Here is a 19,742-nt window from a genome sequence, read left to right on the forward strand (position 1 = left end):
AGACGGTGACAGGTGTTGGACGGCAGGTAGACACCTGACAGACTAACACCGCATTTCGCGTGTACAAGTCTGGATGAGAAACAGTAGTAGATACGGAGCTTACTGACCGCAGAAGGCAGGAAGAAGAACCCAAGATCCTAGAGGCGACGATCAGCTTTATTTGCCAGTGAAATACCACGCTTCCTACTCAAGGCTTGAAAATACCCGAAAACTGACGGAAACAAACGAGAGGACTCGCCAGCCCTTGGCGAACCGCACCGGGAAACGACTCCGTGTGCGGCGGGCCCGCGGGTGTTGCCGGAAATGGCTCTCGGCGGCGGTCCTCCGCCGGGCTGCCGGGGAAGGGGGCGTGGCCGACTTCGCACGCTGAGTCTCTCGAGTGTTTCCGGAAACTGCCGAAAAACTAACTGGAAGTGGGCGTGGCTACGTCGCCGGGCGTGGCCTGTCTGATGGGCGTGGCTCGGTGGCTCCGGAGGGCCGGGAGTTGCTTCGTGGATTTCCGTAAACAGAGCCGAAGCTCGGCATTCGGAGTCGTGGAGGTGTGCGCGTTCCCCGGGGGTTACCGTCTTCGGCTGTTTCCGGCATTCACCGGTAGTCCCTAGTGGGGAGGAGAAGGAGCCGCCCCCTCCCGTTCCTAGTTGTTTCGGAGATTTCCGGCGGCGGCCGGCGGAAAGAGCCGAAGGCCAGCGGTGGTGGCGGCCATGTTGGGAGCAGCAGGTCCGGTGGCGGCTGCCTGTGTGCCGGGCGCGGAGCAGTGCGGCTGAGGGCAGGGGAGGAGCGAGGCGGGCGGCCGGCTGCGGCGGCAGAGAGTAGGCGGAGCGGCGCGGCCCGGCCGAAAGGCGGCACAGCCCAGCCGGGGGTCGGGGGGGTGCGGTCCGGAGCCGCTCGGAGCCGGCGCGGCCTAGCCCGAGCGGCGCATCCCCGGGCTGGCGTGAGCGGCTGTCCGGCCTCCCCGCACCCCCGGCCGGGGCCCATGCGGCGGGTGCTCCTGCTGTGAGAAGCCCCGCCCGGCCGGGCTCCGCGCCTTCCCTTTCCTCCCTTCCTCCAAGCTTCTCGGTTCCCTCCCCTGAGGTACCGGCGCCATGTCCAGCGCCCGGACCCCCCTACCCACGCTGAACGAGAGGGACACGGAGCAGGTAAGGAGCCCCGAGGGCTCCCCGAATTCTCTGGCTGGGCCCCCTGCACCTTGCGGAGCCTCCTCCCTCTGCTCTCCTACTGCCATCCCGCAGACCTCGGCTGCCCTGTCATCTGGCTACTGTCCCCGCACATCACCTTTGCGAGTCTTGACCCGGGACCCACCTTGTCCTGACTCGGAGCTGCACACTTGTCTTTCTGCCAACTCCCCTCTCCCCTCACCGCCCTCCTGCTCTCTTCCGTGTTACCTCCCCGGCCTCCCCTTCTCTTCCCCTTCCCCCCCCCCCCCCCAGGGGCCTTTCTGGTCTTCTTCCACCCACGCTCCGAGTAGCCACCCTCCGGCTCCTCGAATAACATCCCGCGATTTGCCACGGATGGTTGTCCACCTTTTCCTGCCTCTCCTCTAGCCTTGCTCCCCCGTCGCCCGCACCGGTTCTCCCAGTCCTCGGTTATCGCCCTCGGGGTCTTTGCCCCGGAGTGTGTTTTCGATACCCCGTCCCCCTTTCACTTTCCCAGCGGCTTTTTCTACCCTGTTTCGTTCCAAATCGGGCTCTCCCTCTTGCTTGCAACCCACCCGCTCCTCCCTCATCCCCTTTCCAAATCGTGCGCCTACTCTTTTTGCTCATCACTTTCCCTTCTTTTCGCCAAGAGCTAGCTAGCTCCCTGGTTCCCGGAGCTGGCATGTGTGTCGCTTCCGTGTTTCCCATATAGCTGTCATGCGCATAGTTTTCCCACAGGTTGCTTTTGGGGATTCAGTCACCACTGCCTCGGAGTCTTTGGATCCTACTTCTTCTCCCCCCCCTCCCTCCCCCCACCTTCCCCTTGGGGTTTGGCTTTTAAGTCTCTGAGCCTCTCGGGGTTCCCTCCCCCCCCCCCCCGCTGTGAGTGTTCAACCAGCTTCTCCTTGGGCTCAAACTCGGTCGTCTTGTTGGAAAAAAGAAGCTGTTGTATTCTTGTTGTATTCACCTAACCTGTTGCTCGGTCCTTCCCCGGCCGCACACGTATCACCATCTCTGCCTGCCTTTCTGCCTTCTCACGCTGCAATACAAAGCAGGATGCTTTCTGTCTCTCTTCAACAGTGGCTGTCACTTCTCTTAGTGTCTTCCTCCTTGCTTGCTGCTTCCTGTTGCACAACCTTACCCTGTCTTCCTTACTATGCTTCTTAATCAGAGCTGCCTTTCATGTCCAGTGAGTCTCCTGTCCTCTGCACAGTATATAGTTCCCCCGCCACCCTCCTGTCCATTCCCTTCCTATTGGCTAGTGTTTGTGATTCCCAGGAAATCCACGCATTTTGCACGTGCATTTCTTCCACTGCTGGTCAGCCTCAGAATTCTACAGGCTCACTCTCTCCCAACCTGGCAATCAGTGCTTACACTTGTCACCCAAGCCTTTGCCTTTTCTGTCATCATCTGGCCTCAGCCCAGAGGCATCCACTTTCCATCCCTCCCTTTCCTTTCATCCTCTCCCCTGCCTATCTGAACTTTCTTGGTGAACTTTACTAGGCTAAATAAATAAATGCACCTTGTCCAGAAAAAGAGACTTCTACCCTGAGGCTGCAGTGCTTTTTGCATTCTTTCCCCTCATTACATCTTTTCTGTTTTCCTGATTCTCTGTGTTCTTTGTAGTCAGGTGGGGTAGAGTGATGTTCCATTCTCTCGCACGTTAACCTCTGAGAAATCTTAACTTCCTTTCATTTATTTTGCTTTTCTGTCTTGTTAACCTTCTTGCCTTCTTGTCACATGGGCACGTAGGGGTTCAAGAGGAGTATAGACAGAGCTTTTCTCTGCAATGGTTGACCCTTATTTCATATGGACTGTTTGCTTTTGGGGTGAAGTAGGGGCTGTGAGTGAGGGGTGATTGATTTGTCCCATCACTGGTCTGGTGGCTGGGTTGACATGGGACAGAGGTCTTGATCTGGGTGCCCATAGCCCCTCGCTTGCCAGCTGGTTCTTTCCTACTGGGATCCACTTTCTCTAGGTTCTCTTGAGGTTGTTGCTTGTTTGTTCCCTTTCCTCTCAAGATCTTTGTTTTAGCAGGTAGACCCTGCCTGACCAGAGAACTTTCCCAGACTCTTGATTATGAGCTGGTAGGAGGAGGCCAAGTGACTGGCACCCTCAGGCATTCGGGGAGTGGCTGGAGTGCCTACTTTCTCTGTGAGGTTGTGGGGGCATTGTGCTCCAGAGAGTAGAAGACTGCCTCAGTGTGGGTTCTTTGTGCTCTGCTAAATGTAAATGCATTATTGCCTCTGTCTTTTTCTTGTATTCTGTACACTGATTTCCTCTCTTATTTGCCTCAAGTACTACTGAGCAAGTAGTGGAGACTCAGAAGATGTCTACTGATTTTGTGATAGCAAGTGATCAATTTTGGATAAGCTCCTCTGTGCTAACTTTGTTTAGTCCAGTGGCTGCATATGTTGTCATTCTCTTCCAAATTTAAGAGTTACTTATCCTCTTTACTCTTTGTGAAGTGTGTGCGTGTGTGCGTGTGTGTGCGTGTGTGTGTGTGTGTGTGTGTGTGTGTGTGTGTGTGTGTGTGTGTGTGTGTGTGTACTGGGAATGGTGCTCAGAGCCCTGCCTTACACATGCTGGGCGAGTGTTCTGCCAGTGGGCTACAATCCCAGTCCAGTGCTATGTTCTTTAAAGCTTGTTAAAAAAAAAAAAAAGTTCAGCAACAAGTCTTCTGTTCATAAGGCCAATGATGGCCTCCTTTAGAATTGATCATGCTTTCTGTCAGGTGAAGTAGGTACCTGCTTTTTGGTCCTGTTGTAGTTTTGGCTGAAATGGCCATAGAGGCTCAGTCATTGCAGTGGCCTTAATGAAAAGAAATAAAAAGCAAGAGATTTGGTTGGGCACTTCCCTCTCTCCTGAGGTCCACTCTCACCTTATTTAAGTAGATTTAAATTATTTAAACTGGTTTTCCCAGAAAATAGGTAAACAAACTCTGGTGGTTGTCTCCAATCTTTTTTACTTGCTCTTTTCTCCCCCCCCCCTTTTTTTTTTTAATGTGGCTGATAAGGAACTGTTTCTGGGTGCTCTTTGATCACATCTGAAACACACACAGAAGAAAACGTTGAAGCATTAAAAATAAACCTTATGTTGCAGAGAGATTGCCTGTTTGCTGTCAACTTTGCTTCTTAACAGTGAAAGTAGGAGATAAAAGAAAGTCAAGCTCTGTCTTTAAGATGATTTTTTTTTTTTTTTTTTGTGACACCTGATTCTAGATGTGCTTTTTTTATGGTGATAGACTTCTTCCTCTGAAGGAGGATTCTGACCTGGGTCTGGTAGTTTTGGAGTTTCTTAGTCTGTGAGCTGAGCTTTCTGTAAGCTTCTTTTCCAAATGGCTCTGCTGGCCTGGAGGCTTGGCAGCTTTGAAAGCAATCAGCAAGATGACTGTTTGTCTTCTAGCCAGCAGCAACAGTCAGGCAAGTGTGGAGATGGTCCAGTTTCCAGAGTTCACCTGCCACTGGCTAGCACTTTGGTTAGGACCTGGGGAAGGTCCACATGGCTTTGGACCTGCCTCACGTTAAGGCCTAGAAATTGAAAGAACTCCCAAAAGAAAATAGAAGCCTCTTGCCACCCATCAGGTTTCTGGCCATTAGACGAGGCACAATGCTGCCCTCACTTTTTTTGGTGGGGAGAGGGGGGTGATGGTCATGGGGCTTGAACTTAGGACCTGGGCACTCTCCCTGAGCTGTTTTGCTCAAGGCTAATGTTCTGCCACTTTGAGCCACAGTACCACTTCTGGTTTTCTTGTGGCTAATTGGAGATAAAATAGTCTCATAGACTTCCTTGCTTGGGCCAGCTTTGAACCATGATCCTCAGATCTCAATCTCCTGAACAGCTAGGATTACAGGTGCCCAGTTGCCTTCACATTTTTAGGGAATAGGGAATGTACATTTTCTCAGAATTCTAGAAGAAGAAGTTTGGAAGATTGATGAAGAGGAAAATCTTAATTTTAGGATGCTGTAAAGAACAAATAAGCTTCTCCATGCACATTGTATCCAGTGTCAATCTGGATGCTGCTGCTGTTGCCGCCTCCTTCTCCTCTTCTTCTTTCTCCTCCTCCTCCTCCTCCTCCTCCTCCTCCTCCTCCTCCTTCTCCTCCTCCTCCTCCTCCTCCTCCTCCTCCTCCTCCTCCTCCTCCTCCTCTTCCTCTTCCTTTTTTTGTGCCGGTCCTGGTGCTTGAATTCAGGGCCTAGGCAGTGTCCCTGAGCTTTTTTGCTCAAGGCTTGTGTTCTACCACTTGATCCATAGCTCCACTTCTGGCTTTTTGGTGGTTAATTGGAGATAAGAGTGTAGCGTTCTTTTCTGCCCAGGCTTCTGATCACTTCTGTACTAAAAAGTTTGTGATACCCTCTGGGTCAATAACTGGGTTAGCTAGGGTGCCACCTTCCAGCTCTGGGAGCTGTGCTGTACTGTGCTTGGGGTGCTAGCACTGATTCTTTGCTTTGACATGGCAGTGAGGTGGGGGTGGGGTAGAGGTGGGATGAAAGTACTCTTAGATGGGGATGTGGGTGAATGTTGATCACATATCCTCACTTACCTGCTGCTATGCCCTAGAGATTTCAGATGAGGATTGGGTTAAGGGCTCTCAGAATCTGTAGAGTTGCCATGTGTACCCTTTGCACCTGGTAAAAGTAGCCACCTTACACATTGTAATAATGTCTCTCTATGCTTTCTGTCTGTGGACTGTAGGATGTAGCTGAACAGATGGAAACAAGTCAGTCATTGAGAATTGGCTTGCTTCAGATTGAAATCCAGTTTGCACAGGGGTAGCTGAATCTTTCAGACTGTGACCAAACAATGGGCTGGAGATTTTTTCAGCATGAATGTCTTAGGCAGAGTCGATGTCTATGGAAAATTTGTCTGAGAGATTTGCATGATGAGATCTCTTTGGGAATCAGAACTTCTCTGGCTAGACTTTTTCCCCTTTGGACAGAACAACCCAATTCTCAGTGGACATTTGACCAGGACTAACCCAGGCCTTCATGAACTCTTTCCCATTTTGAGCACTTAGCCACCTGGCTGGCATTTCTCTTCCCTCAGGAGCTTCCATGACGTTCCTATATATGTATTATGTCTATTCAAATGAATATTTTATACCTAGAGTGCAGCCAAGCCTCAGACTTTGTGGCCCATTATCGACAAGCAGGGTGGGGGCTGGGTACCACCTTTGGCCCCTGATAGTGTCTTTGCTAAATGGATTCCCTCCCAGCAGCACTTTGAAGCCCATTAATGGTTTGGGATGAAGTAACCTCGGCAGATGGAAAGGGCCAGTAGGGTGGTCATCTCCCTTTCTTGAGACTGCCTCATAAGGCTTCCTGTAGTACCCAGGCCCAGCCCTGATTCCCTCTGCTTGGTTAAGCTAGGTTCTGTTATTAGGCCTTTGTGCACAGAGGGTTTGATTCCCTTTTAGCAAGGGTGGTGCTGCCATGTTCACTGCTTCTTTAGCAAAGCAAAAATTGAGAGGCATATGGAAAATGTGGTGGAATTTAAACATGGCCCCTTTTCCTTCCTCTTCTGAGTTTCAGCAAAATGACAAACAGGATAGGTGGCTGAATTTGCTTCTCTTGACGGGAGATTCCAGTGTTTGTATGTTTTGCACTGGAAGCTTGGGTTCTCCAGGCTTTCTCCCAGCCTTTATCAAACACGAGTGAGTCATTGAAGCATTAGCTGTGCATTTTCCCCTTCTGTCTCAGCACAGGGAAGAGTAAGCCTTTTACAAACCTTGTGAGGAAGGAAATCATCCTTTCCTCAGGTGGGCATGGAAAGCACCCAGGCCACCCTGGCTTAACCCTAAAAGTTTTACCTCCATTCTACCACAGCCTTTCGGTAAAGGCCACGGAGTGCCTTTGCTTATCCTTTAGGCTGAGGTGGGGCAGATGATTGTGAAGCACTGCCTAGAGGGAATCTGGCCTCTTGTTTTCCACTTATCTCTCCAAAGAGAAGGCACCCCTGTCCCTTCCCACACCCACCGGACCACTTTCTCCTTTTTGGGTGTAAACAGGCTAGATTCCTTGGTCTGTATGTCTAGTGTATTTGAAGTTTCTGGATTTCTGTGAGGAATTTGTTCCAAGATGCCTGTCTTTGGGTTATCGCTTATTTCCCTATTTCCAGTTATTCCTTATGTTTCTCATGAGAAGATGGCAAAATGTGATCCCATTCCTCCCAAGATGGGGGAGCATTTCCTACCTACCAAATTATTAGTTTTAGGCTTAAAAAACTGTAAGATCACACGAGGTTTGATAGAAGAGAGGGTAAGGTGAACACTGATACTGGCTAAGGGATCCCAGGGACAATTGAAGATGAGGAGAAAGAGAAGGGGTAGGTTCAGTGACTGGCTCCAAGCCACCTATTTGGTTTTTTTTCTTTTTAATATAAGCAGCCCATAGTCTGTTCTGTAGAACCAGTCAAGCTGGTTTTGAGCAGCCTCGGCCTATTTTTCTCTGTGTTCTCTGAGAAGTTGGCAATACAAAGGTCTGCCTTCTCCGGGCTGTGTTCAGTGAGGCATGAGTTTGAAAAGTGTAAACAACCCCTCTCCTTCTCCAAATACCCATGAGTCTGGGAGCCGGACCTCATTCTTGAAAAGGGGCTTTTTTGCACCCCATGTACCTTTGTCTTCAGAGTGACCGATCTTCCCTGGAAGTTTTAAGGCATGCACACTTTTTTCCCTCTCCCTCAAAGCTAGTGCTCTACTACTTGAGCCACAGCTCCACTTCCAGCTTTTTGCTGGTCAGCTGGTAATGAGAATCTCCTAGACTTTACAGGTCAGATTGGCTTTGAACTGCGATCCTCAGATCTCAGCCTCCTGAGTTGCTAGGATTATAGGTGTGAACCACCAGTGCCCAGCCTTTTAATGTTTCTTTCTTTCCTTCTTTTTTTTTTTTTTCTTTGTCCATGGTGGGGCTGGAACTCTGGGCCTGGGCATTGTCCCTCAGCTCTTCAACTCAAGGCCAGCGCTCTACCATTGGAGTGCTACTTCCGGCTTTTTTCTTTTTGCTTATGTGGTGCTGAGGAATCGAAGCCAGGGCTTCATGCAAGGCAAGTGCTCTACCACTGAGCCACCTTCCCAGCCCCTTCTGGTGGTTTTATTAGACAGAACAGTCTCATGGACTTTCCTGCTCTAGCTGGCTTTGAATCGGGATCTTCAGATCTCAGCCTCCTGAGTAGCTAGGATTACAGGTGTGAGACACCAGTGCTCCCTCCCTCTTATCTTCTCTCTCTTTTCCTTCCTTTTTTCCCTTTACCAGTTACTATATAAAAGAAATAGAATATTGTTGGAGAATTTCATATAATTTTTTGGGAGGAGGGGATGAGGTTTCACTGTGTACCCAGGCTGGCCTGGAACTGATCCTAGTATTGGAATTATAGGCTTATGCCACTAGCAGCTCTTCTTCTTCCTTCTCTTCCTTCCTTCCTTCCTTCCTTCCTTCCTTCCTTCCTTCCTTCCTTCCTCCCTCCCTCCCTCCCTCCCTCCCTTACTCCCTCCCTTCTCCCTCCCTTCCTCCTCCTCCTCTTCTTTTTCTTCTTCTCCTTCTCCTACTTCTTCTCCTCCTTCTCCTTCTCCTCCTTCTCCTCCTCCTCATAACAATTTTATTTTAAATAAAGCCTCAATATTAGTCAATTTTGATTAAAGGAAAAAACACCACCTGCTGCCTGTCCATATTTCAGTGTTACGAATGCTGGTAATGATGGATGTGCAGTTTCATTGATAACCAGAAGGCCATCGATTTTGTGAGCAGGGACTCCAGTTTTAGAGGAGATGTCAAGGGTTCCTTTTGGTAAGGCCCCACCAAGTGCAGGGATTTCCTTTACCAAAGTCTCTCTTTATGCGCTGTATCAGCCCTTTGGCCACAAGAGAAAGCTCTCTGTTTCTCTTATAGACCACATGGGGCTTAGCAGTACAGGAATGAAGGTTCCTTTGTCCCTAGCAGAATTGCCTTCAAGGGCAGGTTCTTGTTACTCCTCTTTCAAAGGCATGAAGGGATGCAGCCATTTCTCAGCTGCTCCTGTGAATTTTGGTCTGAATCTGGGACTGAGATCGTGGGCTCTGTCGGCTCCTTGTTTATCTTCATCTCTTGCCATCTGTGGAGCCCAAATGCCTTGTCAGAACAGCAAGTAAGCTGATGGGGCTTTTCACTGTGCAGCCGTGATCAGGGAGGAAGGTAACAGAGTAGCTTCAGAGCTAGCGCATCAGGCGCTCTATTTTCTTTCATTGTATTTTTCTCTTTCTTTTGACCTCTCTGCTGAGGTGTCATACTCTACCACTTTACTTTTCCTGTTTGGTGTCTTTGAACTCCCTTTATTGCCCCATCTATCTATGTTCCTCTCCATATTGGGTTTTTCATTTACTTATCTCACTCTCCTGTATCTGTGGCATGGCTCAGAAGAAGGATTTGTGTGTGTGTACCAGTTCTGGGGCTTGAACTCAAGGTCTACGCTCTGTCCCTGAGCTACCACTTGAGCCATAGCACCACTTCTGTTTTTTGTTTTTTGTTTTGAATGGTTTATTGGAGATAAGAGTCTCATGGACTTTTCCTGCCTGGGCTGGTTTCCAACCACAATCCTCAGATCTCAGCTTCCTGAGTAGCTAAGATTATAGGCATGAGCCACTGGCACCCAGACAGGAGAGGAATTTTGACAGTCTGAGAGCTCCTTCATGCATGGAATCCTAGAACCACCCACTCCTTTTCTTTTCCCATTCCTCTGGTTTCTATAAAGTTAAGAGTTGGCTACTTTAGAAAAGAAGTTCATTCTCGTTTGCTGGTGCTTGCTTGTCTTAATCCCAGCACTTGGGAGGCTGAGGCAGGAAGCTGACCAGTTAGAGGCCAGCTTCAATTAAATGGTGAGACCTTGTTTCAGAAGAAAACAAAAATTCAGTTCTTTTTGTGTCTCTAGAGCTACCTTCCTTAGTAAAGCTAGGCCTTTCAACCTGACAACTTATTAGGGACCGTATTCTGGTTTCCGTGGTGACTGAAGCTAATCCAAGCCGATTCTTGGCTGTTTCCTCTGACCTTACAGCCAGTTCTGATAGACTCTTTTCCTTATCAGAAATAAGTCCAGACCCTGTCTTGAGAGAGACCTGGGAAGATTTTGCTAATTTTGATGGTATGATGTTGAATTAGTTCTCTGTGATGTTGGGGCCATAGGAATCACTAAGGCCCTTTCAAGTGGTACATACAGTCAGTATCAGTTATTTTTATTGTAACATGCTGTTTTTCACTTTCAGGTTCTTACCTGGATGGTGGTGATTTTCAAGGGCTATATAATATGTGATCACATCACCAGCTAATGAGATGTGGGCTTCTTTATTACATCCTTTTACATACAAATATGACGTTTTTAGTGATGAACTTACTTTGTTCTTGGAACTTTTGTTCTTGGAACTTCTGTTATTCTCTTCCCAGCTCTCTTTGGTTTTCCTGCTAGAGTTTTCATAAACTTCATTATTGTCTAATAGGTCATTATTTTGAAATTCTGGTATTTTCCTATCTTTTAGGAAACTGCAAGGAGTATGTATATCTTGTAATACCAAAAAGTATTTGGAAAAAAGTCAAAAGTCTAACTTAAAAAAATATATTTCTGCTGAACTATTTAAGAGGATGAGGGAAGGGGAGAGGGAAAATAGATGAATGGCAAAAAACCTAGAAATACATTGCAACTATATGAGATGTCAGCATAAAGAGTCTTAATAGGGGTTGGGGAGGTTAGGATTGAGAAAGCAGTAGAAAAGATTGTTCTGAGCAAAGTAGGGTAATGTCTTACCTAAAACACCATGGTGGAGCCTCTTGGTGCAATTAATACCCACAATGAGAAAACAACTGACATGAAAGTGGAGCAACTTTGTTCGGGTAGAGGTGGCAGCAGGAGCAGAGAGGGCTAAGGAGGAGGTATATGAAGATATAAATGATGGAAACTGTTTGCATGTATGAAAATAGAATAATGAGCCAGGTGCTGATTGCTCACACTTGTAATCCTAGCTACTCAGGAAGCTGAGTTCTGAGGATGGTAGTTTGAAACTGAGCAGGAAAGTCTATAAGGCTTTTATCTCCAGTAAACTACTCAAAAAAAAAAAAAATAAGTGGTGCTGTGGCTCAAGTGGTAGAGTGCCAGCCTTGAGCAAAAGAAGCTCAGGGACAGCACCCAAGCCCAGAGTTCAAGCCCCAGGACTGGCAAGAAAAAAAGAAAAGAAAAGAAAGAAAGAAAGAAAATAGAACAATGAAACTTGTTGAAATTGTTTTGGGAAAGGGGAAACAAGGTATAAGGGAGAATGATAGAGATGGTGTGGTTGATCAGCATAAGTTGTATGCATGGAACTGTTACAAAGGAATACCATGCATTAATACAATTAATGTATACTATTCATTCTAAAATAGAAGGCAGTTTTTTTTTTTTTTTTCTTTTTTTTTTGTTGGTCGTGGGGCTTGAACTCTGGGCCTGGTCGTTGTCCCTTAGCTCTTCAGCTCAAGGCGAGCGCTCTACCACTTGAGCTACAGCGCCACTTCCGGTTTTCTGGTGGTTTTTTATTGGAGATAGGAGTCTCACGGTCTCTCCTGCCCGGGTTGGCTTTGAACCGCTATCCTCAGATCTCAGCCTCCTGAGTAGCTAGGATTACAGGCGTGAGCCACTAGCGCCCGGCTAGAAGGCAGTTTATAGTATTTTTCTTTTTTTTTTTTTTTTTTTTTTTTTTTTTGGGTCCGGTCGTGGGGCCTGAACTCTGGGCCTGGGCGCTGTCCCTCAGCTCTTCAGCTCAAGGCTAGCGCTCTACCACTTGAGCCACAGCGCCACTTCCGGCTTTTTTCTTTTTGCTTATGTGGTGCTGAGGAATCGAACCCAGGGCCTCGAGCATGCAAGGCAAGCGCTCTACCACTGAGCCACCTTCCCAGCCCCTATAGTATTTTTCTTATTTAAGTATGAGTATTATCTTAAAAGGGATGATTAGATTAGCTTTTTCAAAGTATAGCTGCAACATCCATTTAAAGATACTAAAATGAACATTTCAACAAGTATAAGAGGGGATTCCACCTCAAAGAAATCGGGCAGAAGTACAAATAAGAATTTGAAGGAAAAAAGTTATAATGAAACTGTCTTCTCAATATTATAGATGTTAATAATGTGCCTTGGTATATCTTCAGCAACAAAACACTTTTGTCTGGTATTACCACCCAAGGTGCATCATTGTTGCAATGTCAATAGTAATTTAAAGAAAAGAGAACTGAATTTTTCTTTTTTTTGGGGGGTGGTCCATCGTCGGTCTTGAACTCAGGGCTTGGGCGTTGTGCCTGAGCTCTTTTGCTCAAGGCTAGTGCTCTACCACTTTGTGCCACAGCACTACTCCTGGTTTTCTGGTGATTAATTGGAGATAAGAGTCTCATAGACTTTCCTGCCCAAGCTGGCTTTGAATCATGATCCTCAGATCTCCCCCTCCAGAGTAGCTAGTACTAGGCACAAGCCATTGATGCCCAGCTGAGAATTGAATATTTTTATTAGCATACATAATCATACAAATGGGTTTCATAACAGAGCTCTGTTGTCTCATGCCTCTAATCCTAGCTACTCAGGAAGCTGAGATCTGAGAGTTGTAGCTCAAAGCCAGCTCACGCAGGAAAGTCCATGAGTCTTATCTCCAATTAGCCACCAGAAAATCAGAAGTGGTGCTGTGGCTCAAAGTGGTAGAGCTCTAGCCCTGAACAAAAGAGCTCAGGAATGGTGCCCAGGTCCTGAGTTCAAGCCCCATGATAGACACATCCCCCATTCCCTCCTCCTGCCACAAAAAGGGGAGGGGCTATTGTAGCATATCTATCCATATCTGTAAACTGCACCCAGATCAACCTCATCTAGAATTGAATTATTTTAAGTGTTCATACTATGAGTACTTTAAAAGTCAAAGGATCTTCTAGTTTTTCACTCTGGAGGTGAGTCACTGAAGCCTCCTATGAGCCAAGTGACCATTTTGCTTTGGCAAGAGAAACCTGCACAGTAGCTGAGAGGCTAAGCAGGTCTTAGACAGCTAACATTCCTGAGTGCCCACTGGATGAAAAATCAGTAGAATTCAGGGCATCGTCACTTGAGATGTTTCTGGTACTTGGTGAATAGAAGAGGTAACTGTAGTCATGAAGACCAAGTTAATACCTTATTTTCAGAATGTTCACTCTCACCTAACACAAGCGAATGTACAGACATGGCTTGCCATGCTTCACCAGCATTGACTCGTCAAAGAATAATTTATGTGAATGCTCAGCCACAGACACAAGTGGTGATAAATATTCAAAGGATTGAATAACTTCTGAATCTCTTGATTTACCCTGGAACAGTTTCATTTCCATTTACACTGATGGCACAGAAGCAATGACAGAAAAAACTGCTGGCGCCAAAATCGAATCAAGATACTAGACCACCAGTGATCAAAGTCGTGGTCTTCGTTGCTGCCACTCAAGAACATCTTGGATGAATAGCTAGAAACAATTTTCATTTTATCTTCCCCATTAACAAAAGTGCTTTTAATCTTGTGGATCATGAAGCGTCACTGAGCCATACCCACGAAACATCACTGCTATGAGCCACATTTTGGTGGAAGAGCACGTGTGACAGAGCTGAACCAGCTGCATGGATCATTTTAACTAGAAATACCAACTGGGATTGGGAATGTGTTTAGAGGTAGAGTGCTTACCTAGCATGTATGAAGCATTGGGTCCAATTCTTCAGTACCACATAAACAGAAAAAGCCAGAAATGGCACTATGACTCAAGTGGTAGAGTATTAGCCTTGAGCAAAGCAGCTCAGGGACAGTGCCCAGGCCCTGAGTGCAAGACCCAGGACTGGCCAAAAAAAAAAAAAAAAAAAATAACAACTGATGGACCAAACTGGACAACTTCAGTGGACATTCTCTTGGAAATTAATAAAGTAGCTTTCACTGATGTCAGAATGATAAAATTCAAGTTTTCAAGTGAAAATTGGAATTTTGGGAACTTTGTATCTATCAAAGAGGTGGTGAGAACAGTGTAAAGATAACATGACTTTTGATACTGTAAGTATTAGAATTTGGAAATTCTGCTTAATTCAGTGTAGGGATATTCTTCAGTGGGTAAAAGAGCCATTCAAAGAACAAGCTAACCAATGAATTTTAACATACGAGTATATAAAAAAGGTTTATTGGTAAAATTTAAGAATCTACTTTGCAGCTACCACTGTTTCAATTTTATTTTATTTTTTGTTGGTTGTGGGGCGTGAACTCTGGGCCTGGGCGCTGTCCCTTAGCTCTTCAGCTCAAGGCTAACACCCACCCACTAGAGCCCCAATGCCACTTCCAGCTTTTTCTGCTTATGTGGTGCTGAGGAATCAAACCCAGGGCCTCATGCATGCAAGGCAAACACTCTACCACTGAGCCACCTTCCCAGCCCGCATTTTTTTTTAAATTTTTGTTTATGTTGTACCTAGGAATAGAACCCAGGGTCTCTTGCATGCTAGGCAAGCACTCTATTACTAAGCCATATTCACAGCTCCCCAGTTTTGGCCTGGTATCAAAGAAGAAAATCCTCTGTATCTGGAAGGCTGTAAACTGTTTTCTAACTGCCTATATGAAGTCGGGTTGTTTTCACATACTTCCAAACAAGGTGTTGAAACATTGATTGCAGACATAGATTTGAAGTCAGCTGTAGTCCATTAATTCAGATATTAAGGAGACATGCAAGGAGGTAAAAGAATGCAACTCTTGTTATCAAATTTTAGTTTGTTTAGGAAAACAGTTTTCCATTAAAAATAGGTTGCATAAATGTGTATTTGTTTCATATTACTATTATTTTGTTGTTGTTGGTCATGGGGTTTGAACTATGGGCCTGGGTGCTGTCCCTGTGCTCTTCAGCTTAAAGCGAGCACTCTACCTCTTTGTTTTTTTGTCGGTCCTGAAGCTTGAACTCTGAGCTTGGGTGCTGTCCCTCAGCTCTTCAGCTCAAGGCGAGCGTTCTACCGCTTGAGCCACAGCACTACTTCCGGTTTTCTAGTGGCTTATTGGAGATAAGAGTCTCATGGACTTTTCTTTTTTCTTTTTTTTTCTTTTTTTTTTTGGGTCCGGTCGTGGGCCTGAACTCTGGGCCTGGGCGCTGTTCCTCAGCTCTTCAGCTCAAGGGTAGCGCTCTACCACGTGAGCCACAGCGCCACTTCCGGCTTTTTTCTTTTTTCTTATGTGGTGCTGAGGAATCGAACCCAGGGCCTCAAGCGCTCTACCACTGAGCCACCTTCCCAGCCCTCTCATGGACTTTTCTGCCCAGGCTGGCTTTGAACCGCAATCCTCAGCCTTCTGAGTAGCTAGGATTACAGGCGTGAGCCACCGGCGCCCAGCAACACTTTATCTCTTTAGCCACAGCGTCACTTCCAGTTTTCTAGTGGAAATCAGAAACTCACAAACTTTCCTGCCCAGGCTGGCTTTGAACCGAGATCCTCAGATCTCAACCTCCTGAGTAGGTAGGATTACAGGTGTGAGCTACCAGTGCCAGGCTTAATATTATTTTGAATGAATAAATATTTTAAGAAATTTCTTTTTTTTTTTTTGTTTTTGGTTGGTTGTGGGGCTTGAACTCTGGACTTGTGCGCTGTCCCTGTGCTCTTCAGCTCAACGCGAGCACTCTACCGCTTGAGCCACAGCGCCACTTCTGGTTTTCTAGGGGTTTATTGGAGATCAGAGTGTCACGGACTTTCCTTTGGGCTGGCTTTGAACCGAGATCCTCAGATCTCAGCCTCCTGAGTAGCAAGAAATTTCTTTTTTTTTTTGGGTCCAGTCATGGGGCCTGTACTCTGGGCCTGGGTGCTGTCCCTCAGCTCTTCAGCTCAAGGCTAGCACACTACCACTTGAACCACAGCACCACTTCCGGCTTTTTTTTTCTGCTTATGTGGTGGTAAGGAATCGAACCCAGGGCCTCATGCATGCAAGGCAAGCGCTCTACCACTGAGCCACCTTCCCAGCCCCAAGAAATTCCTTTTGTCTAGTGAGGTTACATGAACCTGTAGTCTAGTGGTTGAGGTGGTTGAGGACGGTAGTCTAGGAGTTTAGAATAGCCTGGGCAGCACAGCGAGACCATCTTTCTCCTTCCCCCAAAAAGACAAGCTTATTTATTTTTGCCAGTCCTGGGGCTTGAACTCAGGGCTTGGGCACTGTCCCTGAACTTCTTTTGCTCAAGGCTATCACTCTACCACTTGAGCCATAGTACCACTTCCAGCCTTTTCTGTTTATGTGGTACTCAGAAATCAACCAAGGACTTTATGGATGCCTGGCAAGCACTCTACCACTAAACCACGTTCCCAGCCCCCAGTAAAATTTTTTATTGTGATTATAAAGGGTGATGTACAGAGGGGTTACAGTTATATAAGTTGTAAAGAGTACATTTCTTTTTGAGCAGTGTCATCCCTTCCCTCATTCAATTTATTTATTTATTTTTTTTGGGGGGGGGTCTGGTCGTGGGGCCTGAACTCTGGGCCTGGGCGCTGTCCCTCAGCTCTTCAGCTCAAAGCTAACACTCTACCACTTGAGCCACAGAGCCACTTCTGGCTTTTTTCTTTTTGCTTATGTGGTGCTGAGGAATTGAACCCAGGGCCTCAGGCATGTAAGGCAAGCGCTCTACCACTGAGCCACCTTCCCAGCCCCTCAGTTTAGTTTTTGAGGGTAGAGTCTTGTATGGGGTCTTGTTAACTTTTTTGCATGGACTGGCTTCTGAGTAGATGGAATTGTTAGGTGTAAGCCAGAGCACCTAGCCTTATTTCTTTCTTTTTTTGGGGGCGGGGTCTGGTTGTGGGGCCTGAACTCTGGGCCTGGGCGCTGTCCCTCAGCTCTTCAGCTCAAGGCTAGCACTCTACCACTTGAGCCACAGCCTCACTTCTGGCTTTTTTCTTTTTGCTTATGTGGTGCTGAGGAATCGAACCCAGGGCCTCAGGCATGCAAGGCAAGCGCTCTACCACTGAGCCACCTTCCCAGCCCTATTTGTTTTGTTAGAGCTTATTCTTTGTTTTTGTTTTATTTGGTCTACCATTGTTTGTTTATACTGAGGTTTTGAACTTAAGGGAAATCTACCACTTGGGCCACTCCTCCAGTCTTTTTGTCTTACATTATTTTTTCAAATAATGTCTTGCTTTTTGCTTGGCTGACCTATACCATCATTCTTTTTATGCTTTCCCAGTAACTGGGATCTCAGCAGTTTCTCTCCCTTTTTTTTGGTACTGGGGTTTGAACTCAGAATCTTACTCTTGCTGGCTTGCTTGCTCAGCTGGTGTTTACCACTTGAGCTACATTTCCAGTTCCAGATTTTTTTTGCTGCTTTATTAAAGAGTGTCAGATTTGTATGCCCAAACTGGCTTTGAACTGGGATTCTCAGAGTTTAGCCTTCTAAGTAGCTAGGATTATGGGCATGAACTACCACCTGTGCCTCGTATCCAGCCTGACTTTTTGCTAGTTAATTGGAAATAAGAGTCTCTCAGATTTTTCTCTTTGGGATGACTTCCAACTGTGATCTTCCTTGTCAGCCTCCTGAGTAGAAGGTAGAATTATAGGTGTGAACCACTGTTGCCTAGCTATCTATATCCAGTCTGGGTTTTTGCTGGCTAATTAGGGATGAAGTCTCTTGGACTTTTCTATCTGAGTTGGCTTTGGATGTGATCCTCTAGGTCTCAATTTCCTGAGTAGATAGAATTGCAGGTCTGAACCACTGGTGCTTAGTGACCTTGATAGTTTAAAGAATACTGTTCCAAATTTTTATAGAATGTTGCTCAATTATGGTGGTCTAAAGTTCTCTGTGACCTTGTGTTCTAATTCCATTTTTTATTGTAATATACATAACTTAACAAAATTTATGTTAATTGTCAAGTTAGACCAGTGCCATTAAATTAAGTCTCATTGATTTTCATCATCCAAGATGGAAGTTGTACAAACTAGACAATAACATCCACCTTCCCAGAGCCCCTGAAAAACTCTATTTTACCAGTTGTCTTTATGAATTTGTCTTTTTTTTTTTTGGCCAGTCCTGGGGTTTGTACTCAGGGGCTGGGCTCTGTCCCTGAGCTTCTCTGTGCTAAAGCCTAGCATAGCACTCTACACTTAAGCCACAGCACTACTTCTGGCTCTTTCTGTTTATGTGGTACTGAGGAATCAAACCCAGGGCTTTATGTGTACTAGACAAGCACTCTACCACTAAGCCACATTCCCCGCCCTGAATCTGCCTATTCTTCATATCAGTGGAATCAGAAATTCAGGAGAATTACAGGCGCTAGTAGTTCATGCCTGTATTCCTAGCTACTAAGGAGGTTGAGATCTGAGGATTGCCATTGAAAGCTAGCCCAGGCAGAAAAATCCCCATGAAACACTTTTTTTTTTTTTTTTGGGTCCAGTCGTGGGGCCTGAACTCTGGGCCTGGGCGCTGACTCTCAGCTCTTCAGCTCAAGGCTAGCGCTCTACCACTTGAGTCACAACGCCACTTCTGGCTTTTTTCTTTTTTGTTTATGTGGTGCTGAGGAATTGAACCCAGGGCCTCAAGCATGCAAGACAAGTGCTCTACCACTGAGCCACATTCTCAGCCCCGCATGAAACTCTTATATACACTTAACTACCAGAAAACCAGATGTGGAGCTGTGCCTTAAAGTGGTAGAGTGCTAGCCTTGAGCAGAAGAGCTCAGGGACAGATCCCAAGTCTCATGACTGACCAAAAAAAAAAAAAGTAGAATCATGTTGCATATTTGTCTTTCTGTGTCTGGTGTATTTCACATAGCATAATGTTTTCGAGGTTAATGTAAAAGCTCGAATTCCATTTTGAAGTTAGTATATTTGTATTTTTACTGATTATATATATTAAATTGATTCATTGGAAAATATGGATTTCATTAAAAATATCATGCATACAGGGCTGGGAATGTGGCTTAGTGGTAAACTGCTTGCCTCCATGCATGAAGCCCTGGGTTTGATTCCTCAGTACTACATAAACAGAAAAGGCCAGAAGTGGTATTTTGGCTCAAGTGGTAGAGTGCTAGCCTTGAGCAAAAGAAGCTCAAGGACAGTGCTCATGCCCTGAGTTCAAAACCCAGGACTGGCAAAAAAAAAAAAAAAAAGCATAGTTGTAATGGGATCAGCAAAATTTTACTTATTAATTTATATATAGACATGGCCTTGCTGAGTAGCCCAGGTGGGCCTGAATTTGAGATCCTCCTGCCTCAGCTTCCTGAGTCCTGGGATTACCAGTGTGTGTGCCAACATACTAAGCTAGTAAAAAAAATTTAATTCAAAGTTTTTGTCTCAGTTCTAATTTTAATATAGTAAATATGAATAGCTATAACCCACATGAACAAAAGCTATTTGACATCATCAGTAATGAAGAGTGTAAAGGGGAAGGTGAGAAGTCCCAAACAGAAGTGTGAGAATCACTTATGGGTAAATATCAGGTTCATCAGCACTGTCCTTGATTGGTTGGTGACTTGCTTTGACCTCATAATGAGCCTGTTTTTTTGCCATCCCAGAGTTTGGCCCAGACTCAGGAAAGCACTTGCCACCTTGGTTTGCAGTCATTCTAGCTGAGAAGGCTGGTTCTCAGTGACCTCAGGGACTTGGATCAAAGTTGGCTTATTTCTCCTTTGAAA

General features: G+C 46.1%; 1 protein-coding gene across 4 annotated transcripts in view; it reads left to right on the forward strand.

Annotated features, from left to right (window-relative positions):
- Window positions 1-500: 500 nt before the first annotated feature.
- LOC138824243 (serine/threonine-protein kinase MARK2) overlaps window positions 501-19,742 on the forward strand; it is a 73,042-nt gene continuing 53,800 nt past the window's right edge. For 2 of the 4 annotated variants that reach the window (XM_070017944.1, XM_070017945.1), the window contains exon 1: window positions 502-1,136. In XM_070017944.1, coding sequence (XP_069874045.1) covers window positions 1,083-1,136 — 54 coding nt within the window. In that variant the 5' untranslated portion in view covers window positions 502-1,082. Of the gene's footprint in view, window positions 1,137-19,742 lie in introns of all 4 variants that reach the window. The other 2 variants (XM_070017943.1, XM_070017947.1) reach the window with 2 other exon arrangements.

This window comes from Dipodomys merriami, unplaced genomic scaffold, assembly GCF_024711535.1.
Source record: "Dipodomys merriami isolate MVZ:Mamm:240054 unplaced genomic scaffold, mDipMer1.0.p SCAF_128, whole genome shotgun sequence".
NCBI classification, from domain to species: Eukaryota; Metazoa; Chordata; class Mammalia; order Rodentia; family Heteromyidae; genus Dipodomys; species Dipodomys merriami.